Here is a 22,244-nt window from a genome sequence, read left to right on the forward strand (position 1 = left end):
TAAAATCATTAATGACGCATTTCAAAAAATTAATGTCTTTATGAATTTAAATCATTGATATTTTCAAAACATGAAATTCTAACTAAATTATAGGCAGTCAAATTTAAATGTATAATCATGTTTAAGTTTACTTTTATCTCTAATCACATTTATTAATCTACCAGTAAAAGTATTTACAATTGAATGTGATGCCAAGTACAAAATCTAGTTCTAATATTTTTAAATAAAATATACAAGAATTCTTATGCATAAATGTGATCGATGATTTCTTGAAACTTCTGAAACTTGGATTTCCGTAAACTTCCGGATTACGGTTAGCTAAAAATCCGGTAATCCAGATTTTTGCCGGAGCACAATCATCTCTGATTAAATAACTCTGAACTGATTAATGCAAGTTGAAATCATTAATACCGAGTTTTTTCATACAATTTCCGTAGGAGCACACAAAAAGTTTAATAATGTTGAATTTTTTTTCTTTAAGAAACGATGATATAAATTCCAACTCAGATAGTAGAAATATAATTTTTGCTTCTATTTAAAGTCGAGATATTTCTTACATGGAAAGTATCCTTGCAAATAAAGTTAATTTTTTGAATAATATAGTTTTTTTCGGAGAGTAATATGTAAAAAAAAAATTGCATATTTTGCTTTGATTGCTGAGACATATTATTAAAAATATTAGTTTGGGCAAAAAAATTTGCAACGAATCACAGAAGTTTCGAAATATGCACAACAACGAATGCAATGGGAAAAATTATCAATTTCCAAACAATTTCCTTTAAGAGGTTAATAGTCTACTAATGACATTTTATTGAATTCTATTAAATCGATATCTAAGTTTATGAGTTGACAATACTAAACACAGATTGAATCTTAAGGACTATTTCTATCATACACAATCATATTAGAAGTTATAGAATGAAGGTATTAAATGACATTTTAGTGAATTCTAGTAAAATAGGCTTTATTATAGCTGGAAATAAAAATTGAAGCTTTAGAGTCGTTTCCATCATACACTGTCAAGTAAGAAGTTAATGGGTGAAGAATCTTGTAGCATTTTAGTGAATTCTAGTGAAATAGGCTTTATTAAAGCAGAAAATAAAAATTGGAGCTTTAGATTCATTTTCATTATACACTGTCANATGAAGATATTAAATGACATTTTAGTGAATTCTAGTAAAATAGGCTTTATTATAGCAGAAAATAAAAATTGAAGCTTTAGAGTCATTTCCATTATACACAGCCATATAAGAAGTTAAAGGATGAAGAATCTTAATGACATTTTAGTGAATTCTAGTAAATCGACATCTAAGTTTATACGTTGACAATAAAAAATAAAGATTAAACCCTGAGAATCATTCCTTTTATACTCATCCATATTAGAAGGTGATGGATTAAGGTTCTAAATGTCATTTTAGAGAATTTTAGTAAATCTGTTTTCGAATTTATACGTTGATAAGAGAAAATAAAGATGGTACTTTTATCTTTCCTTATATATACAATTACATTTAAAGTTAATGGAGGAAAATTCTAAAGAATTCTTATAAATCGGCTGAACTACATCCTCTTAACTTTATACGTTGAAAATAGCTTCCAAGTTATAAATTCTTTACATTCGTTTAAAATGTTCTCGCCATTGCATTTGCACTCCTGGCTATTTTATTTGTTGTCAAAAGAGACTTAAAGTTAATCATCAACTCTTTCTCGCCATATGCACATAAAACTTTCTTTTTCGTCAAAAATAATCAAAAACTATCATTAGTACCTTCAACCACTGATATCTTCGAAATTGAGTTATTTCTCGTGGGAAAAAAATCTTACTTTCTTTCCACAATATCATGTGGAACTTTCTTTCACTAAGCTCTTCCCATATTTTAAGATACAGAAGAAAAGAAACTATTCCGCTTTCAGAAAGTTTATTTTTCTACAAAAATACAGTTTATACATTGCACAACTATAGCAGCAGGCATTTACTGAACAAGTATACAAAAAAAGAATAGTTTCCTTAGGAAACAGACATTTACAGGTCATATGCTTTGCAATGAGATTATAAGTATAAAAAAAATGCTAATTTTTAACTAAGTTTTCCACCATTTTAATCAGAAAATTCTACTATAAAAATTTAAAAATACAATTTAGTTAATATAATTACTCATTGCCAATCAAGACTAAAACTTAACAGCATAAAATAGTTAAAAATTATACATAAAAGGATGCCAACTTGGGATGATACTTTTCTGAGCCGCGGTATTACAGGGATTGTAATTTCCGTAGTAATTTAAAAATTCAATATAAATTATTTTAATTTATCATAAATTAGTATTTTTTTGAGTAATGTAATAAACTTCTAACTTAATTACAAGATGAATATGAATAAGTGCTTATTGAATTTTTGAAAAGCTTTAAATTCAGTTTCCATAAAAAAGTAACTATGTCCACACAAAAAATTACAAGGGATTGTCACTAAACTGCAAAGATATGAAATTCAGAGGGTAATTCACAAATTGAAAGAGACACTAGGAAAAAAATATGTTTTTAGAAAACGGTAAAAATTTCTGTAATTTTCCAAATCTTTGCATAAATCAGCAATCGGAACTAGAATCAGTAGCAATTATGAAAAATCCCAAGTAGTTGGCATTCTCGTACAAACATTAAAAAGGTTTTATATTACAGTATTTAATCTTCGCTATTTAATGAATTTATATTAAATATAAGCACATGATTTATTTCAATCACATGCAATATAACGAAACTTTATAATGTCAAGTTAAAAAAAAAAAGATGGAACTAATACATTATTTCCTACAGTACGTTTTGGCCTTTAAACTTATCGATATTTTACATAATTTTAATCAAGATTTACTCGTAGAGCAAGATACTGAAAAGACCGTTTAGTCAAATATTTATCACATTCGTAAGCTATGTTTTTTTCTCCAGGAAATTTTCTTATAAAAATCTCTCTAGAAAAGCAAGTAAACAATTAAAACTAACCAATAAGGCTATAAAAATGATCGAAAAGAATTTCCTTCGCAACGCAAGTTAGAAGTTAAAAGGTAATGATTCGTGTTAGTTCAGAATACTTCCTTAATGTATCATAAATATCGACATGATGCAAACTTTAAAAACTTAACTATGACTGATGAATTATATTGCATCTGGTGTTCTATCATCATTAATACTGCATCTTCTATCATAGTCCAAGTACTTGAAACCTGCCAAGATGAGGCGCTTTTTCAACAATCTAGCCTTGCATAAAATTGTTTGGGGCCCCGGGTAGGGAACCAACGAGCTGCCGATGAGTTTGTTCCTAAACGGCTTTAAAAAGTTCACGTTTGTGGCACTAAGCTTCGATGAATGTAAAATGCAACTGTTAGGAATGACATGCCACTAAAATCTCCCAAAGCTGTAAGCAGAGGAATGGCAGAGTTGTCTGGATCAATTTTGAATCGCCATAAGATCTGGACGAGGCACTGGGCAATGTATAACAGCAGAGAAATCTAGAATAAAGAAAATATAGTTTATTGTAAAACAAATAATTCGTTACAGAAGCTTTAAATGAGAGATCAAGCAGTCTACTGCACCAATTGATTGATAAGATGAGTGATCGGTCCATAGTTCCTGAGAGATCTAATTTTTAAGAATAAGACTTTCTTGAAAATCGATTTCTCGGTTCGACCGATTTCACTAAAATTTTGCATTTTACCATGGAAAATTTGATTCTTTTAAACGGTGCAAAAAATTGCATAAAAATTTTTTTGACTAATATTAAATAAAATAATAAAAATTATAAATACTTATTAAAAAATTTATTTATTTGCATGAAATTATGTTTGAATAAATGAATTTTATAATCGTGTTCAAAAAATTTTCAATTCTCTCACAAAGTTTTCGAGATAGGTAAAATACGCAAAAATTAAAATTAACATTTAAAGGTCCAAACTTTAGACCACTCACCTGACTAAACTATTAGGACTAGATTGCGGCTATCCCCTAACTTTCGGTGGTCAGAAATTCGAATCCGCCGAAATAAAGGTATGTTTAATCAGAGAAAGAACGTTTTTGTGTCTGATTTCGTAGGCTCAAATATCGTCTGAGTTAATTAATTAACATATGTGAGATCATACTCTGGAATCATTAAGAATGAGTCCCAGAACGTGAAGATCCGATCATCATATTAAAAGCCATTAAGGGTGGTCAATTTTTTATTTTGCGCTCTGTACAGTGAGACACGTGTAAGTTGACATCTTGAGGGAAAACAATTTGATCCTCTTGCTGTTGTAGTTATATACCTGTTATTGTTGCTATATACCTGTTGTTGTTGCTATATACCTGTTGTTGTTGTTATATACCTGTTGTTGTTGTTATATACCTGTTGTTGTTGCTATATACCTGCTGTTGTTGTTATATACCTGTTGTTGTTATATACCTGTTGTTGTTATATACCTGTTGTTGTATATCTATTTAGGCAGAGGGGGAGAGATTGTTCTTGTTTTCCAGTGGTGCCATCTATGGCGAAGAATTCAACTTCTGCGACACCAAACGTCACACCCGTTTATAGGGCGGACCCATTCATACATCCACAGATCGTAATTTTGACCTGAATAAGAGAACGATCGATCTCCAATCCAGTACCCCCAGAGGTTTTGATTTGTTATGGGAACATGGAGGACTTTTGCGACTCGACAGATTTAACGTGTATCAGTCACTTTACTACACGGGCGAGTTTTCGGCCGACGGGGTTCGAACCTACGAACTCTCGGACATGAGCGCAGCGACCTACCGACCAGGCTATCCCGGCCCGATCCTCTTACTTAGACGTGGTCAGCTTAAAAAAAAATGGAATTTCTCAGTTTTTGCTAGTTTGGTGTATTATCATCAAGACAAACTTAAATGGGTGATCAACATTCTAGGATGGTCAACAGGTTTCAATAAGTTCGCAGATTTGTTCCAAATTGTTATCCGAATTTTCACTTAAAACTTCCGCTTAACTAGACGTACAATATTAGATGTCATGGTTAATTTTATGCGAATGCTAGAAATATATATATATGATTAATACAAGTTCTTACTTGCAAAAAGGCTGAGATGAGATAGATTGGCAAGAAGGTAGGAGTAAGTGGAGTATCTCCTCCCTTTATCCATGTAATGCCGTAGCCAAAAAGCAAATGTCCAGGAATGACCATTGCCATAAGAATTCTTGCTGATCGAGAGTGGATAGCTATAGAAAAGAATGCAACATGTCATTAAACGACGTACATGTGTTTCCGAAAACATTTGAATAAAATATATTTCTGAAAAACATATAAAGAATATAAAAACAATTAGTGTGAAAATTAGTTTTAGGAAGAGGATTGAGTATATTGCTTTTTTACGGCATAATTACTAGATGCTGCTGTATTGTGCTAAGGCAAACCAGAAAAAGAAAGTAAATTTTCTTTTCTCTAATTATGTGTGGATAAAAAAATAAATGATTAAGAAAAAACGAAAAGCCGAACTAAATCACTTGTCGCGAAACAGTATGTATTGAATGGGTAGAGCAAAAACTTTAATCTGAAAGATTATTTTTCAAATTAGGTTTCATTACAAGCTTGTCGTTAGAAAGAGGGTAAAAAAAATGTCAATCCTTTAATGTGATAGTACTAACTGCGTTTTAATCGTAAAATTGAGAAAATACCTATAGAAAAGTCTTATATAACTTGTTCGGATAACTTGTGCTTTCATTTAAATTATAACTTTTGCTATTTTCAGGAATATTTTTCTAGAGAAGAAGTTTGAATGAACATTGTTATTCTTTATTATAATTGGGAATTCAGATTGGTTTAAGTAGATATTTATCTGAAGACGTAACATTTAATAAGTTGCTTAAATTAAATTATATTTCATTAAATCTGTAGAGCATTGAACTAAAACATCCATTGTTTGAACAGTAATATTATGCAAATTTGCTGTATACTTTAATGAAGTGTTAAAATGAACCAAGTTTATCAGAGAATCTCTCGAAAAATGAACTGGTTTGAACTAGTTAAGGAGCTTGTTTGAACCAAAAAAACCGGGCATACTTCCTACATACATTAAAAGGCATTAAATCGAACTAAATATCTATTCAAGTTGAATCGTATGAGAATTCAAGTTTCAGAAGGACAAAATTTCACGTTAATACTGTTCATTTTTCAATATGGCACTATATTAAGGTTGCAAAAAATTAGGATAGTTGTAAATGTAGTTAAAATTAACATCTTATAAAATCACATAAGAGAGTTTGACTGTGATCACACAACTTTTGAATGGTTATGGATACTATATAATAATGCTTAGGTTTAGAATTATATATAGTTCTAAAAATAGTGCCAAGATATAACGGCATGTTCTAAAAAGTATAACACAGAGTAATCCTAAAAAGAGTCACGATGGCACTGTGATCAAGGCTCTTGAACAGTTATTGTGTATAAGACCAGGGTTCTGTTCTTGGTTGCGACTTGAAGCCTACTCAGCTTCAGATTTATGGCTACAAGCTTTATTATGAAATCAAGGCCATCACTGAGTAATGCCGACCACATTGCAGTCGGTCTCAGTTGTGCAGATTTAAACTAAGACTCCTTGAGCCAAAAACTTTGTGGAAGTTTTTTTTGAGCTATTCGATGAGATTTCAAAACTTAAATTTATAGTTAAAGATTTAGTGTTTAGTAAGCAGTTCAAGATAACAGATTATTGCCAATTGCGTTGTTGCATCTCATATCAGTCTATTTTTATGCTTCATCATTTATGTTATACAGAATGCTAGTTCTAAATTACGCAGCCAAACGGATCATCATTATCAGTTGCATTGTTATATGTCACCAATTTTTCTCGTATGGTGTTCTATGCTCGAGATAAAAAACGCTAACTCTGAATTTAACTGCTTGACTGACAGTTACAGATATTTACTCAGATCAGTAGCAGGCATCTAGTACAGTAACATATATCTAGATATTTAGATCAGTAACAGATAGATTACTAAGGCTACTTTCTTAAAACTAGATATTATTTTTATGGAAGTTGATCTCAAAATTTAAAATTTATTCAGCACGCTGAATGCCACGGGGGTCACCGGCGACCGGCACTAAGTTTGTTCGTAGCGCAACGGAGAACAAACAGAATCTCCTATCAGAAACACGTAATTCGAGTAAATTTTTAATGCTATTAACTTTTTTAATGTTATTATCGTTACTGAAATGGTTTAAAGAAATAATGCAATATAAAACACACAAAAATAGTTTTATTTACATACATATATAGCATGTAACCTTAAAGATTATACGAGCATGTTACTTGTCACATGATTGCAACGAAGAGTAACCAACCATAAGCAATAACGAATGATTACACAAATTAACTGTTTTGTTGTAAATATTATTTCATCAAAATAAGCAACGCATACTGAGAAAATCATTTTGACCAAACGGGCAAGTCATGTAAAATTAACGTGGCATTCAACGTGTTAAGTGCATACAGATTTCATTTCGCAATTTGAAAAAAGAAAAAAATAATAATCTAGTAGCAGAGAGCTACTTAATTCTACATTGGCACCATTTTTATTGTTATGGATGCTAAATTCAAGAGTCATTTGAATGTGACTAGATTTGATTTGCAGTTAATGTACTAGAAAGAAAAACCGTGAAAAGAAACTTTAAAACAAAAAGGGTAAATTTCTGATCTATATTTTCCTGAAAACCAAAATTTTCTTTCTTTGCTTACATTTTCCGAAGAAAGCGGAGAAAGGGGAAATACATATGGGTGATCCATCGGGTGGGCGTGATCCAGGCTTTTCGCTGTTTTGATGGAAATAAGTGGATATTCTACTAGCTTGAACAGCTACGAGGTTACCAGCAACACCTGTAAGAAAACTGATTTTAGACTCCGTATTTCGTCTTGCTAGTCAAAAGTCAAGCCATTGTTTAAGACTTTTCATCCTCATGACGCAAAAAACTATTGGAAGGTAAAAGGTTGATAAACACAGTTTTAGGAAAATGTTCATGAAGTAGTATATGAAAATGGTAACGGTGCATCGGTTAGTTTTTGTGTTATTTTATGATAAATTCGACATTCTTTTTTGAGTTGTACAATTATATTCAGCAAAAAACTAATATAGGAGATTAATAATTATTTTCAACTGTAGTTGTATAGTTAAAAGTGAGCACTGCGCTTTCATGCTTTTTAAATTTTGAATTAATTATGGTGTAAATAAATGATTTTGTTTCCACGATTAATCAGATATTTTGATACAAAAGAAAATTTATAAAAATTCGAACAAATTGAATTAAATTTTATAGTGACAACGTCTTCCAAAAAAAAATCTCACTTATTATAAGCCATATGAATATCATTTTGTTTAGCACTTATTTTTAGAGCTTGTTTAGATTTAGTTCAAATCGTTTTAAAAAGAAAAAAAATGATGAATACATTTTAGCTTAACGTACATTCCTAAAGTTATCATAGAAAAGCAAATCCCCCAAGATCTAGGGGAGGGGGGTAATAATTAATTTTTAAATTTTTTGCGTAAATTTAATTATGACCTAATAAATACTACTCAATTTTTAATCCTGTTTGTAATTTAAAAAATTCTTCAAAATTATCTTTTTAAGTTTTTAACAAAAATGTTTCCAACTTTTCATCTCAAATTTATTAAAAACACTTGAAAAAGTCTTAATAATTTCTAAAATTCACTTATTTCCTTGAGTAAATTAAATATGAGAACCTTCATAGTGATTTTATAAGCACGTTAAATTTATCTTAAAAATATTTCAAGGCGTTAAAGGAAAAAAAGAACATCGATTTCCTCTATCAAATGAAGTACTGTTATTTCATTTATTAATTGAAAAATTCATTCAGTTGCTTCTAGAACATTCATGATACACTAATAACGAAAGTGTTAAAAAGTTTTTGAAAAGCACGTTTGAAATATTTTTACATAGTTAAGATATATAACGTTTAATATATTATTTTCTTTCTAAAATGTACAGTTCACGAAACAAGAAATGTAGCACACAGAATAACTTTTGATCTAATGATAGAATTTTCGTGTACCAGGACTCAATTTTAATCGTTCGATGGGAGGATATCAAATATGCTAATTAACTAGTGCAAACGATATATTAAGTTATGAAATCAGACGGTAGCGTACTTTCTCTGAATACACATACCTTTTTTTCAACAGCATCGGTTTTTTTGGCCCTCAAAATACGGGAGGTAGCTGAAGTTTGGAAGTTATAGTTTCAACAGGTTGTACAGTAGTGCGTTCCAAAGTTTTGACCCCTTAATGCTAATTCAACTTTCAAATAAAAAATTTGAGCAAAATCGATCATTAATATCTTAGTTATCAAATCTTAAAAAATTTCGTATATTTTAAATTTGATTTTGCAAGAACCAACGTATTTGAGAAATTTTGTATTTTGACATATAAAATTGTATCCTTTAAAATGACAAAATTATGCCTTACGAATGAAATTTTTTTTTGACTATTATTAAATAAACTTATAAAAAATTATGAAAGTACACTTTGCATGAAATCCTCTTTGGATAAAATAATTTTATATTTATCTGCAAAAATTTTTCTCTCTGTTTAGAGAGTTCTCCACAGATGGCTAAGTACGTAGAAAGTAAAGCTAACATTAAGGAGTCTAAGCTTTCATCCGTTCCCTATAGCAAAATATTTCGGGTGAAGAGTTTTTTTTAAAAAATTACTGCTACCACCATAATAAGAGGGTCAAGAATCCAAATCCATCGGAAAAACGGTATGTTTATTCAGAGAAAGTCAGTTTCTGTGCGATTTGCAACAAAAAATATCATCCGCAACAGGTTCTCGAACCATTAAGATTAGGTACTATTATGTGAAAATCAAATCATTAGATCAAAAGTTATTCTGGGTACCCTTTTCATTTTGTGCATTTTACACAATATGAATTATATTTCATTACTAACTTTTTTTTCAGGAAATAATAAAAAAGTAAATAAAGCTACGCACTATAAAAAAATTTCAAATTATTTTTAATGTAATAAATTTTTAAAGTATTAGGAAATTATATAACAAATTCACGAGAAATCACGCCAGTATTAAACGGTTATTTGTATAAAGAACAATATTGTATTCACCATTATCACATGACGTACTCACCGTTTATGACAGGTTGAAAAATTGCTAAACCTTTGAACTCTGTGACAGAAAATTCCAAAATATATCCACCGGCACTGAAACAAGCAAAATATAATATTTATTTTCTGAAACAAGCAAAATATAATATTTATTTTCTGAAATAAGCAAAACATAATATTTATTTTCTGAAACAAGCAAAATATAATATTTATTTTCTGAAACAAGCAAAATATAATATTTATTTTCTGAAACAAACAGAACATATGTCATACACTTAAACAAATACTATATAATGTTTATACATTGTTTTATACCTAACCGTAAGAGCTGTTGTAGCAGCACCACCAAGCGTGTAGAGTGAGGAGTTTCGTCAGTGTTATACAATGCTGTTTGAGCTGAGAGCTGAGTGCTTATTGAGGAATAATAAAATAATGAATGCTCGTACAAATATGTAGAAGTGGACGGTTGCCATTTTATTTTACACTTTTCACTATGCTTTATCACTGGGTGGCATTGCTACAACAGCGCTTGCGGTAACGTACGGAACAATAAACTCCTCATTGGAATGGTAACATCCAATCATTATGACATACAATTATTTCAATTGTAGAAAGAAAACAAACAATATAAAACTAACATCAAACCCCTTATAAAATTCCAAATTGAGTTTTTACTTTAACCCGTTTGTCTTCACCAATATAAATTACATATATACAAAGTATTCACCAAAAATTCTACTCCTATTTCAGCTCCCATTTTTGAAGTTGTAGATTTTTTTTATTTCTACATTGTCTTACTCTACCAACCACTTAGATCTCTGTAGTAAATTATTCGCCCGGTGGCTGAGTGGTAGCGTTTCGCGCTCCCGTGCCACAGGTCCTCGATCCTAGGGCTGGGCAAGGTTGACTCAGCCTCACATCCCTTCAGTGGGTCGATAAATGAGTACCAAGCATGCTTGGGAACTAAACACTAGGGGTTCTGTTGTTCGGTTGACCACCTAACCGGAACACCTGCACCCCAGAGTCCAAGGTCAAGAAAACTGAGATGGGTACAGCAGGCCTTGGCCCTCAATGGGCTGTCGTGCCATTGAGTTTAGTTTAGTTTAGTAAATTATTAAGATACTATATATGCCATTTCTTCCAAAATCATTAAATTATTTTTAATTTTTTTTAAATTGGATAATCGATGATCTTTTACCTCTACAAAATTTGGCTCTACAATAGTTTGAAAGAATCTACCCATGAAGAAATTTGCCGGAGGTTATAGATCATACACACCAGCATCAGACGAGAAGGTACAAGCGGTTTGGCAATTAAGAATTCCTTCTATTTTGGTATTTTAAATTTTGTTTACTTGGAGGGTATATTGAATTACTGGTAAGGTTGGTATTATTTTATATATTCTTCTAATCTATAAATGAAGTTTGAATATTCAGTTTTTCCACAAGCAAAACTATACTGATAAAATATACCATAAATGTCCTCACTTCGAAGCGACATAAATTTCTGATTATACAGGACAAAATTTCCAAAATTAAATTACCATATAATTAATTACACCACAATCCTAAGATACTAAGTGGGTTTGTAACACATAAATATTAATTATAAAAGCAAGTGAAAAATATATGGATGATAGGGTTAAGCAAAATTTTTAAACAATTGAGCAGATAAAGTGAAAAAAAGCAATAACCATACTGCTTGATATAATCTCCGACACCAAAAGATGGTGGTAACTTAGAACAACATTAAAATTTCGCTTGCTCATGTAGGCAAACAAATCTAAATATATTTGTATGTAAAATCGAAAATAATTAAAGCTGCTTATCAAATCATGCCTTTATTCATGGATTACGAAAAATTAACGACATCGTTTTAGTGTAATAGTATCCGCCACCTAAAATCGCGCAAGCTCCCAATAGGAACTAAAAGTGTTTCAGTTAAGACCTGTTGGTACAGTGACTCCTGGTACAGTGAAATGTCGACTCCTGGTTTAAAGAAGACTAACCCATGGTATAATGGTTTACGTTAAGCATATGAGATTTAGTTATTGTCATATAAGACTATTAAATTAGAGTAACTAAATTACAGTCTTAGTGCCTGTTGGTACAATGACTCCTGGTACAGTGAAACAGTGACTCCTGGTACAGTGAAATAGCGACTCCTGGTTTAAAGAAGACTAACCCATGGTATAATAGTTTACGTTAAGCCTATGAGATTTAGTTATTGTCATATAAGACTATTAAATTAGAGTAACTAAATTACAGTCTTAGTGCCTGTTGGTACAGTGACTCCTGGTACAGTGAAATATTGACTCCTGGTTTAAAGAAGACTAACCCATGGTATAATGGTTAACGTTAAGCCTATGAGGTTTAGTTATTGTCATATAAGACTATTAAATTAGAGTAACTAAATTACAGTCTTAGACTAACTGACTGCTGTCTTATGGCATCTGCAGGCTAAAAGTGACAGCAGATAAAATATAGTTTTGAAACAATTGGTATACCTAATACATGATTGAGCCTTTGAAGTAAACAGATTTTTACTTCAAATTATTTATACAGAATATATATTTACTTTAGTTTTATATCGAAATCAGATTAAAATGAATCGTTTTAAATACAATTTATGATATAATCTAGTCCAGATGACTATTGAACTCAAACAATAAGTCGCAACTTCAAATATTTTAAGATTTCATATTTGAATAAACATTTCTGGCAATAAAATGATGATTTTGATCTAGAACTGTTTTATGATACAGCACTAAAAGTTTTACGACATCTTTGACCGACATTGAAATGTTTCAAACAAATAAACTGGAAACATCTGTCAAACACGCTTCACTCATGCAAATACCATTATATACTATGGGCAAAAGAAAATACGAATAGAGAAGCTATTCATTGATGACTGAATTTATTTTCTCTTTAGAAATGACCTTTGAACTGTGATAGATAATGTTGTTTGAAAACTGAAGACACTCTTAGGGTGATAAATGTTAAAACTTTACTATTTGCAAATTTTTGGAAATTATGGAATTCTCTTTTCAATAATTATTATTTAAGAAAACATTGATAGAAATTTATTGATATTTTATGAAAAACGCTAGTTACTGTTACCTTTTAAAATAATGAGTCTTTTTTATTTTCCTATTTAAAAAAAAAATTTAAAATAGGAAAGTAGAAAAGACTCATTATTTTAAAAGGTAATAGTAACTAGCGTTTTTCGTAAAATATCAGTTTATTAAATTAAAGTTTCTATCAATTTTTTCTTAAATAATAATTATTGAAAAGGAAATTCCATAATACTGATGCTGTAATATACATCTAGTCACAATTCTCTTCGAAATTTCAGAAGGCTGTAATAAATAAAAATAGGATAAATAGAAAAAAAAAAGCCTGACACCAAATATAGATGTAATTTTTTTATTTTTAATCCATACAGGTGTTCCGTAATGTTTGGGGGGATTGAGCACTCCAGGTTGAAATCCCAGGATTGACTGGTAGATACGAATTCTGCTCCCGGCTTGCACCGACTCGAGTACAAATAGCATAAAATAGTCCCAGTGGTAAACGGATAACGGGTTAGGTCCTAGGCTAACCATGCGAGGATTTCGTGGATTTTCTCTCAATGTAACGCTGTGATCCGCATTACGTTATGTGTTAATGTCGACGGGGTGATCGGGGTTAGAGTCCTGCACCCGGCTCGCACAGAGCTGACGTAAAATATCATTAGTGGTAGATAGATCATGGGTTCGAATCCATTTACCATCAGGCTAACCATAGAAAGTTTTCCTCTCCATGTAGTGCAAATGTGGCTTAATGCCATCAAAAAGTCCACCACGAAAACTAGTTTGCCACGATGCTTGATTAAGGAGTTCCCTAATCTTCTGGATTGGGTTCAAAATTACAAGGCTAAGGAGTTGTACATTGGTAGTCGTAAAACTCACAATCGGGTAAGCTGCGCAACCCAGATTATGAAATAAAACAGTGAAAACTTGCCTGCAAGGTACACCTTAACGTGACAGTTAAATTTCTGCAAGACTTTATTCAACATGGTACTATCAATAGCAGTAACAGCAAGCCTGATTCATTCAAGCAGTTCTGCTAAATTACGCAACAAATGTTGTAAAAACAAAGCTTTTTATCCGACTGTACAAGAAAATGCTACACAATGTTAAATCTGGTGAGTGTGGGGGCCATGTTAAAATTAGTACAGAATTCACAAGCACACATTGTTACATGTTTGTAGTTGTGGAGTTAATATATTGTTCATCTAAGTTTAAATTTAGTTCTTGAAAATAAAGTTAAATTTCTAAACGTACCTAGTAATTACCAAAGCCATGATAACTGGAATCCATCCCGTGTATAGAACTTGCCGAACGAAAGAATTTTTGAATGAGAAATATACCCACACTGGTATCAACAACATGAATATGCTTATAATTAGCGCTGGAGGGAAGAAATTATCTGAAAAATAAAATTATAAATTAATTTTGTAATTTTAATATTATATTTTTTGGTTATGTTTGACTATTATCACAACTTACCTTTGGTCTGGTACAAATAGCTGCTGATGGCAGCTAAAAAGCCCAAAGTGGTAACATCACCTAATGAAGCCGCAATCGGTGTTGCAACATTATCTGGATTTATTTTACATTTATGCGAAGCTACAACCACTATAAGGGTGATTGTACCTAAATAATCACAAATATTAATAAAATTAAAATTAAGATAATTAAATAATAGTAGTTGAAAAATATATAGTTAAATAGCAAATAGTCTAATTACAATTATTAATCATATTTATCAAAAATTATTAGAGTTTTTTTAAGTAGTACTAACAATTATTTGATAATTAAATGATAATCGAATAATAGAAATTGACATACTGAAATTTATCATGCTTTCTGCTCACAATGGTTTTATGAAGATCAACACACACAATGGCTCTTGAAGTTTTTGACTTATTTACAGCACTCTAGCAACTTTTCTTACCGAAGAGTAAGATTTAAAATTGTAAGACTAAAATTGAGTTAAAGCGAAAACGAAAATTTCGTAACTTGAAATGGGGTTATATTGAAATTGTCTTGAAATTACTTATGCAATTGTTTAAAAAAAATATGGACTATATTTGAGACGTAAAAAAATGAGAATGACGTGCGAAACTCAAGTTTAAGTTAGTGCAATGTAAAAGGATAACTAAAGCAATATTAATAAGTATTTTTTAAGTATTAAGATTAAACGGAGCAATGCCGTCATATAAGAGACACGTTATTTTTTCTTACTGAGTCCAATACCACGTATACGATTGCAAAAATCACTTTATCACTCATATTGTTATCATATTTATAATAAACTAAATTAATGTTATGGTCACAATTAACTGCATAATTGACATTATAATGTCTGTAATTGCAGTTAATGATACATTAATTATTAATCAATAATTGTTTAACTATTATATATTAAATTAATAATTTATTATTAATTTCACATTATTAAATAATTAATTTCATATTATGTCATTATATTAATGTCATTAATATTACTATGATATTAATGTCATTAATTATTTATTTAATATTAATTGCATAAAATTTATGAATATAGCACTGATGATGATATATGTTTCCAAAATTTATGAATACTGACATTTTTAAAGCGAAGTTTAATTTGTAAATATATTTTATTTTCTAAAACATCAAGAGTAAATGTAGAGTAAATGAAGAGTAAATGTTTAAAAGAAATTAATGTTAGAATTCTATTATTGAATACTCGACGTTGCAATGTAAATTTTGGAAGACAAAATAAATAAGCTGATTACTTACCCAAAACAAGACTAGCTATTACAGCTGTAAATAAAGAACTGGCGCATAGAATCAGAGCATTACTCAATATGAAACCACTTTTTGCAATACTCATGCAAGTCGCGAACGCAGCAGCTAAGAAGCCCATCACAGTTGCTTGACACTAAAAAGTAGACCTTTATAATTAGTTAAAGGTTTATACCTTGAATACATTATTATTTTATTAGATCAATAAGAAAATTTTTAAGTACGTAATATTGATAAAGCAAATGTGACTGCCAACCTTGATAATACTCTTAAATACAAAATTTCTGGAAAAAAAGTTCGGACGAGGCCATTGAATATTTAGGGTGCAACATAACATACAGTGAGTAAATTTAAAGTCACTTTTAATTTAAATTTAAATTGAATTTTATAGTGTAAATATTTTTTTAACACTAGAAAGACTGAAACTTAGTATATACCTATATTGCCCAAAAGCAGTAAAATGACTGCATTGTGAAATAATAACTAATGTGTAAAGAAATTCGTTTAAAATTAATTTTCAATATTTTTTATATTATTTACAGTTATATAACAAGTTATTAGTAAATATTAGCAATATAAAAAATTATATGTTGTACAAGAAGTCACAAAATTCTAAGAAATTGTGTCATTATATACATCATTGTTTTTCTAATTGAAATTAAGAAACAGTCAAAGGGACTTCCTCGGGCAATCCGGGGTTAAACCTATCATATATGCATACAAAACTTGGCTAGTTAAAATATTTTTAACATATAAATAGGACTTACATTATAAAGAAGTATTTTTTCATTGCAATTACTATTTGACAGAAGTTTAAAATGTAATAACATATTTCTAACAATTTAACGATAACCTCAAATACATTCATTATTAAAAAAAGAAATGTGTGATGTTAAGGACAAACAATAAGTCGTTTAACTTGCATCATGCTTAGTGATTGTTTTTAAATCGACTAATACTTGTAAGTAGGAGAACTTTAGTTGCTAAACAGTCAAAATTAAAATTAAATTGAATTTTAGTGGTAGGGGAATTTTTTAAAAGGCACATTTTAGATATGATTTAATCAATTGACATACTTCGTTTCGTAGTAAACTCCGTCTCAGAAGATCAGCATATCAGTAACACCTGTCTATCATTTTTTTTTAAGAGAATGACAATATAGCTCTTTAAAAATATGTCAAAAGCTTTTGTTTAATTTTCAACAGAATGATTAAATTATAACACTATTCTATTTTTTTTTATTAAGATTCGATTTATCATAAAAATAGAACAAACATGTCATTAATTTTATTCGAAAGTATCCTATTTCAAAAATGGTTGATGAACACTTACTAGAATGAGAGCCATATTTCCCCAAGACATGTGCCATTGATCTCTCAAAGTGTCCAGTTTTCCACAGTTTGCCTAAAAATATATCGAATATATAATTCAGTACACAATGTCGATAACTGAAAATTATAAATATGCTTTCTAAATATGGCTTTCTACATAATGCTATATTGTTTTGTAAAAAAATTTGCGCTGGTACTCAGCTGTCCCGGTCCTTGGGACAATTTTCCCTCTCTTTCCCTTTCCCCTTGAGTTCAGCCTTTGCTGAACTCAAGGGGACACACATGTAAATTACACGCGTAATTTTCTTAAATTGTCATAAAGTAAAAATGGCTGCTACTTTTTCATCGAAATTCTAGCGTTTTTAAATTTGCCGTAGAGTTAACATGTGTCTCCGGTTTTACCTCACTAGTGAGGTAAAACTGGGTGGTTTGATTTTTTCTAGAAATAAATCTTTTATGAAAAAAAAGTAATTTATCTATGACTATTCGAGATTGATATATTTTATACGACTAAACAATGAATATCTTAGTTTCTAGGTCGTATAGTTAGGTCTAATTACAGTTTCTAGGTCGTATAGTTTAGCTCAAATAGGTCTTCGAATGTTAGTAACTATTATTTTGCCGTAAAGAATTTTCTGAGTTTCGGAATGAAAAAAAAAGTTTCAATGTTATTATTTAGTTACTAACTCATTATTATAACACTATTATGATTCAAGTGTAAGACGCTTGAACAGTGCCTCTTTTTTCATTTTTTTATTTATTTTTTAAACAAATGGCTTCAAAAATCCTATTAACTATAAAAAATAATGTTCGAGCCGAAAATTGAAATAAAGGAATGAATGGAAAATGTCGAAAAAAAACTTTATTGATAGTTTTTTGTTATTGAAATATCGAAAAAAAAGCATTTTAAATAAGTCAAGAAAAATGTTTAATGTAATTTTGCATTAAATAGATATAACAAAATGCTTGTAAATTATTATTTTTTTGCAGAAATCAGTTACCTGTGTCGACACTCTTGACGCCAAAGTCATTTCTAAATTTCCTTTCAAACCCAAAAGCGTCGGTACGAGTATGAATAACTCACTCACCTCAATAAATACTTTCCATGTCTAAAAAAATAAAAATTGAATAATACAGAGCAATTGATAATACCATTACAGAAAAGAAAGTTTAGAAATCTGAATAAATTTAAAAAAAATATTTATCTTTAAACATAATCTAAAAATTCCATTGTTTAATAATTTTAATTGCTTGATTTTAAACCTGTGTGAAAAAAGGAATACTGTGACTTATCTAGATAAAAGTAATTGAAGATTGATAAAGTTTAAAAACTAATGTTAAACCTAAACTATATTAGTAGTCTTATACAAACATTTGCTTTCGATTGTTATTTCGTTGTAAACTTTAAACACAATTTACTGAAGACCGGGAATTCAATAGATATTAAATAGATTTAGAATTGTTTAGTCTAGAATTTGTGTTATGTTCTGCTGACTAATAAATACATGAAAACATTCTGAGAAAAAAAATTACAGACGTTTCATAATCCATTCAAATAGAATGGATTATTAAGAGTTTCAGTTCTTTCCATAAAAATAAAAGCGCAATAATTTTGTTGCCCCCTTATTTAACATTAGTTTAAAAATTATGCAAGTTTGATGGCATGCATTGGTTAAGAAAAACTGTTATAAGTGGTGTTTATCACTGAGGTTGAGTTACGTTATTATGACAACCCGGGAACTGTTTAATTGTAGTCATTTGAAATGTCCTCATCTTTTAGCAACTGGATATTTGAAACTCGAAAAGAAGTGAAGTGATTATGCCTAAACACGCGATTCAAGTCAGATTTAATTGGATACCTGCAAGTTACGTCACGCGATTGTTTCAAACCGGATTGGCTTCTAAATCAATAAATGCCGAGAATTACCTTACATAATGTTAGTTGCAGTTAACCAATTGTATACGTTTTAAACTATTGTGTTGAGCGCAAATCAACGTGTAGGTCAGATAAGACAGCGGTGCGCAAACTTTTTTCGACTGCGACCCCTTTTGTAGAGAGAAAATTTTTCGCGACCCCTAGAGATAAATGTTCACAAATACGATATATATTTCGCGCATTTCTTTCGTTTCATCGAAAAAAAACATCATCATATTTGACTGATATTAAATTTATTTATAATTTTAAGAAAATACTTTTTGTATAACACAAAAATCAGTAAATTGCCCTTTAATGAGATGTATGTGGCTGCAAGTTTCTAATTATCTCATCGATGTTTGGATGTATGTTGCTAATTGCAATTCGCATATCATCTTCAGGGTTTAAACGCGAGCGGTATTTAGTTTTTATTGAAACTAGTTTGCTAAATCCAGTTTCACATAAATACGTTGATGCAAATTGTATTAACACTCTGATGGCATTCTTGCATAAAACGGGATATTGTTTTTCCACGGATAGCCAAANATTTTTTTCTAATATTTGTTGTTGTTTCTAATGCCACTTGCCACACGGGCAAGCCTGCTAGGTGAAACCGAGCAAATTTAAGGCAGAGTTTGCGTTTCTTGTTTTTTCAATGGCGCCATCCTATGGCCAAGAATTCGTCTTCAGCCACACACACGTCACAGACCGTTTCATAGGGCAAACTCATTCATACATCCATTCATTCATCCACAGATCGTAATTTTGACCTGAATCAGAGAACGATCGATCTCCAATTCAGTACTCGCTGCTGTATTGATTTGTTACGGGAACATGGAGGACTTTGCAACTCGACAGATTTAATGTGCATCAGTCGCCATTTACTACACGGGAGGTCGCCATTTACTACACGGCGGGGTTCGAACTCTCGGACATGGGCCCAACGCCCTACCGACCAGGCTATCCTCTAATATTTGTAGAAAATATATATACTCGCAAAAATTGATTCCAAACTAATATTATAATACTGGTACATTGAACCATATTATAGAATGAAAACTTGCTGTAACCATAATAAGGTATCATATTAAACCGTACTTTAACGTGTTATCACAAATTAAACCATAGTATCGTGTAATCAAGGTGGTCGAATTTTTTTAAATAATATGGTTCAATTCGGCACCGAATTTAATTTCAATCAAATTTTCAGGGTGTAAGGATTCATTGACACGCGTTCTAAAATATCTAACACTGAATGCCAGAAATATTTTGAAAATAATCAAAAACCATTTTTACCTACACCATAAAACGTTTTTAAGAAAAAAGTGAATTTGGAGGGAAGAAATCAATATTTATCTCATCTTGAGAAAAATTAATTACAGAAAAAGGAGAAGTTATAGTCTCTATGGATATAAATCAATTTGATGAATCGCAATTTCTTCTAGACATGTTTTTGATAACACGCTTCATTAGCATAGACATTTTCATTTTAATATTTAATTTTATTATTCTTCGGAAAATATTACATTTTAACAATATCTTTCTTCCAAATTCATACATAAAATAATTAATATATTTATGAAGCATTCGTTTTAACTTCTTGAGCAGAAAAATGTTGTGCAATCTAGAAAAAAATTAGCGATTCTCATTATTATTAAAAATGTTATTGTTTGAAATATAAACTCACTGTTATTAAAGCACTTTTTTTTGAGTAGAGAGCATGGGGAAATACAATGATAAGCTACATTTTCAAATTGCTTTTTTAAAAGTTCATTTAGTGAAAAACTCGATTTTTATGTAGACAATAAAAGCTGTTTTTATGCATTGTCCTGCTATGTAGTGGAAATTCCCGAAATTTGTAAGGTACCTATCTGTTAATAATAATGTTACAATGAATGGCCGAAATCGGTAGTTGTTGACTTCCGGTGAATGTTGACTATCACATAGTCGCTTTGGTAAACGTCCGAAATATCTAGTTAAGTGCCACTATCCGATATATATACCGGATAATGTATACATTCATTTGCTATGCCCTACGTCATATTTTTTTAAGATTCAGTGCCACTGCCCGGTATACATTTGCTCGGTATGTCCTACACTGATGTTTTTTTAAGTTAAGTTCCATTGCCCGGAATGCATTTAACCGGTTGTCCGAACACTGATGTTTCTCCTAATCTATCCTAAGCAGATATTAAAATATCGAATAAATATAATAATATCAACGAATAAATTAATATTAAATCGGATATAACAAATATTTCAGACATTCACAAAAGCGACAATGTGATTGTTGACATTCACGGCCATATGAGGGGCGATTAAACACGTGATCTTTGTCTTCTAAATATTTAAATTTGATTGAGGTCGTTATTAAAAATTTGAATTAGCTTCAGAAATTTTGTAGCTCTTCAGCGTGTTCTATATAATATATATTTATTTACAATAAAATATAAATCTCAAATGTGTGTGATCAATTTTACAGTTTTTAACATATAGAAATACCATTACAGATTTAACCACTCACCATTTTAATCTATTTTTTAAAATTATAAATAAACTTTTGTATCACACAATCATTCGGTATTTATATTTATATATATTAATATAAAAAACATTTGTCATAAATACATGCATTTAATAATTTTACTCGTTAGCTGGTAAGCTTAAAATTGTCTGTGATGGGGCTAGTTAATTTTTAAAGTAGTTAACACTATTTAAATATCTTAAGAATTCACCCAAGGAAAATAATTACGAGTAAGACACAAAAAAAATTCCGTGTTTTGTTTGTTTGTTTTTTCTGCTCGTAAGCACGTTTTGAGTTGAGTTTGTTAATATTTATTCAGAGGGTCATTTGTAAACGCCGTTTTTTCTAGAAAACAAGTATTATGTAGTATGCATTTGCCTTGAAAGGAAATTAGAACAGCGAAGACAATGACAAATAAATTTCGTAATAATTTTGTAAAAAATGTAAAAGCAATAAAAGACTATAAAACAAGCAATAAATAACGAAATAAGTTGTTCTAGAACATTT

General features: G+C 30.2%; 1 protein-coding gene across 1 annotated transcript in view; it reads right to left on the reverse strand.

Annotated features, from left to right (window-relative positions):
• Positions 1-1,899: 1,899 nt before the first annotated feature.
• Positions 1,900-22,244, reverse strand: part of LOC107453384 (solute carrier family 41 member 1) — a gene marked incomplete in the record, with an annotated part of 68,341 nt that continues 47,996 nt past the window's right edge. The window contains 9 exon segments of the mRNA XM_043044777.2: positions 1,900-3,497; positions 5,070-5,218; positions 7,735-7,872; positions 10,151-10,224; positions 14,456-14,600; positions 14,681-14,827; positions 15,962-16,103; positions 17,300-17,371; positions 18,300-18,407. Coding sequence (XP_042900711.2) covers positions 3,327-3,497; positions 5,070-5,218; positions 7,735-7,872; positions 10,151-10,224; positions 14,456-14,600; positions 14,681-14,827; positions 15,962-16,103; positions 17,300-17,371; positions 18,300-18,407 — 1,146 coding nt within the window.

Source organism: Parasteatoda tepidariorum, chromosome 2, assembly GCF_043381705.1.
Source record: "Parasteatoda tepidariorum isolate YZ-2023 chromosome 2, CAS_Ptep_4.0, whole genome shotgun sequence".
NCBI classification, from domain to species: domain Eukaryota; kingdom Metazoa; phylum Arthropoda; class Arachnida; order Araneae; family Theridiidae; genus Parasteatoda; species Parasteatoda tepidariorum.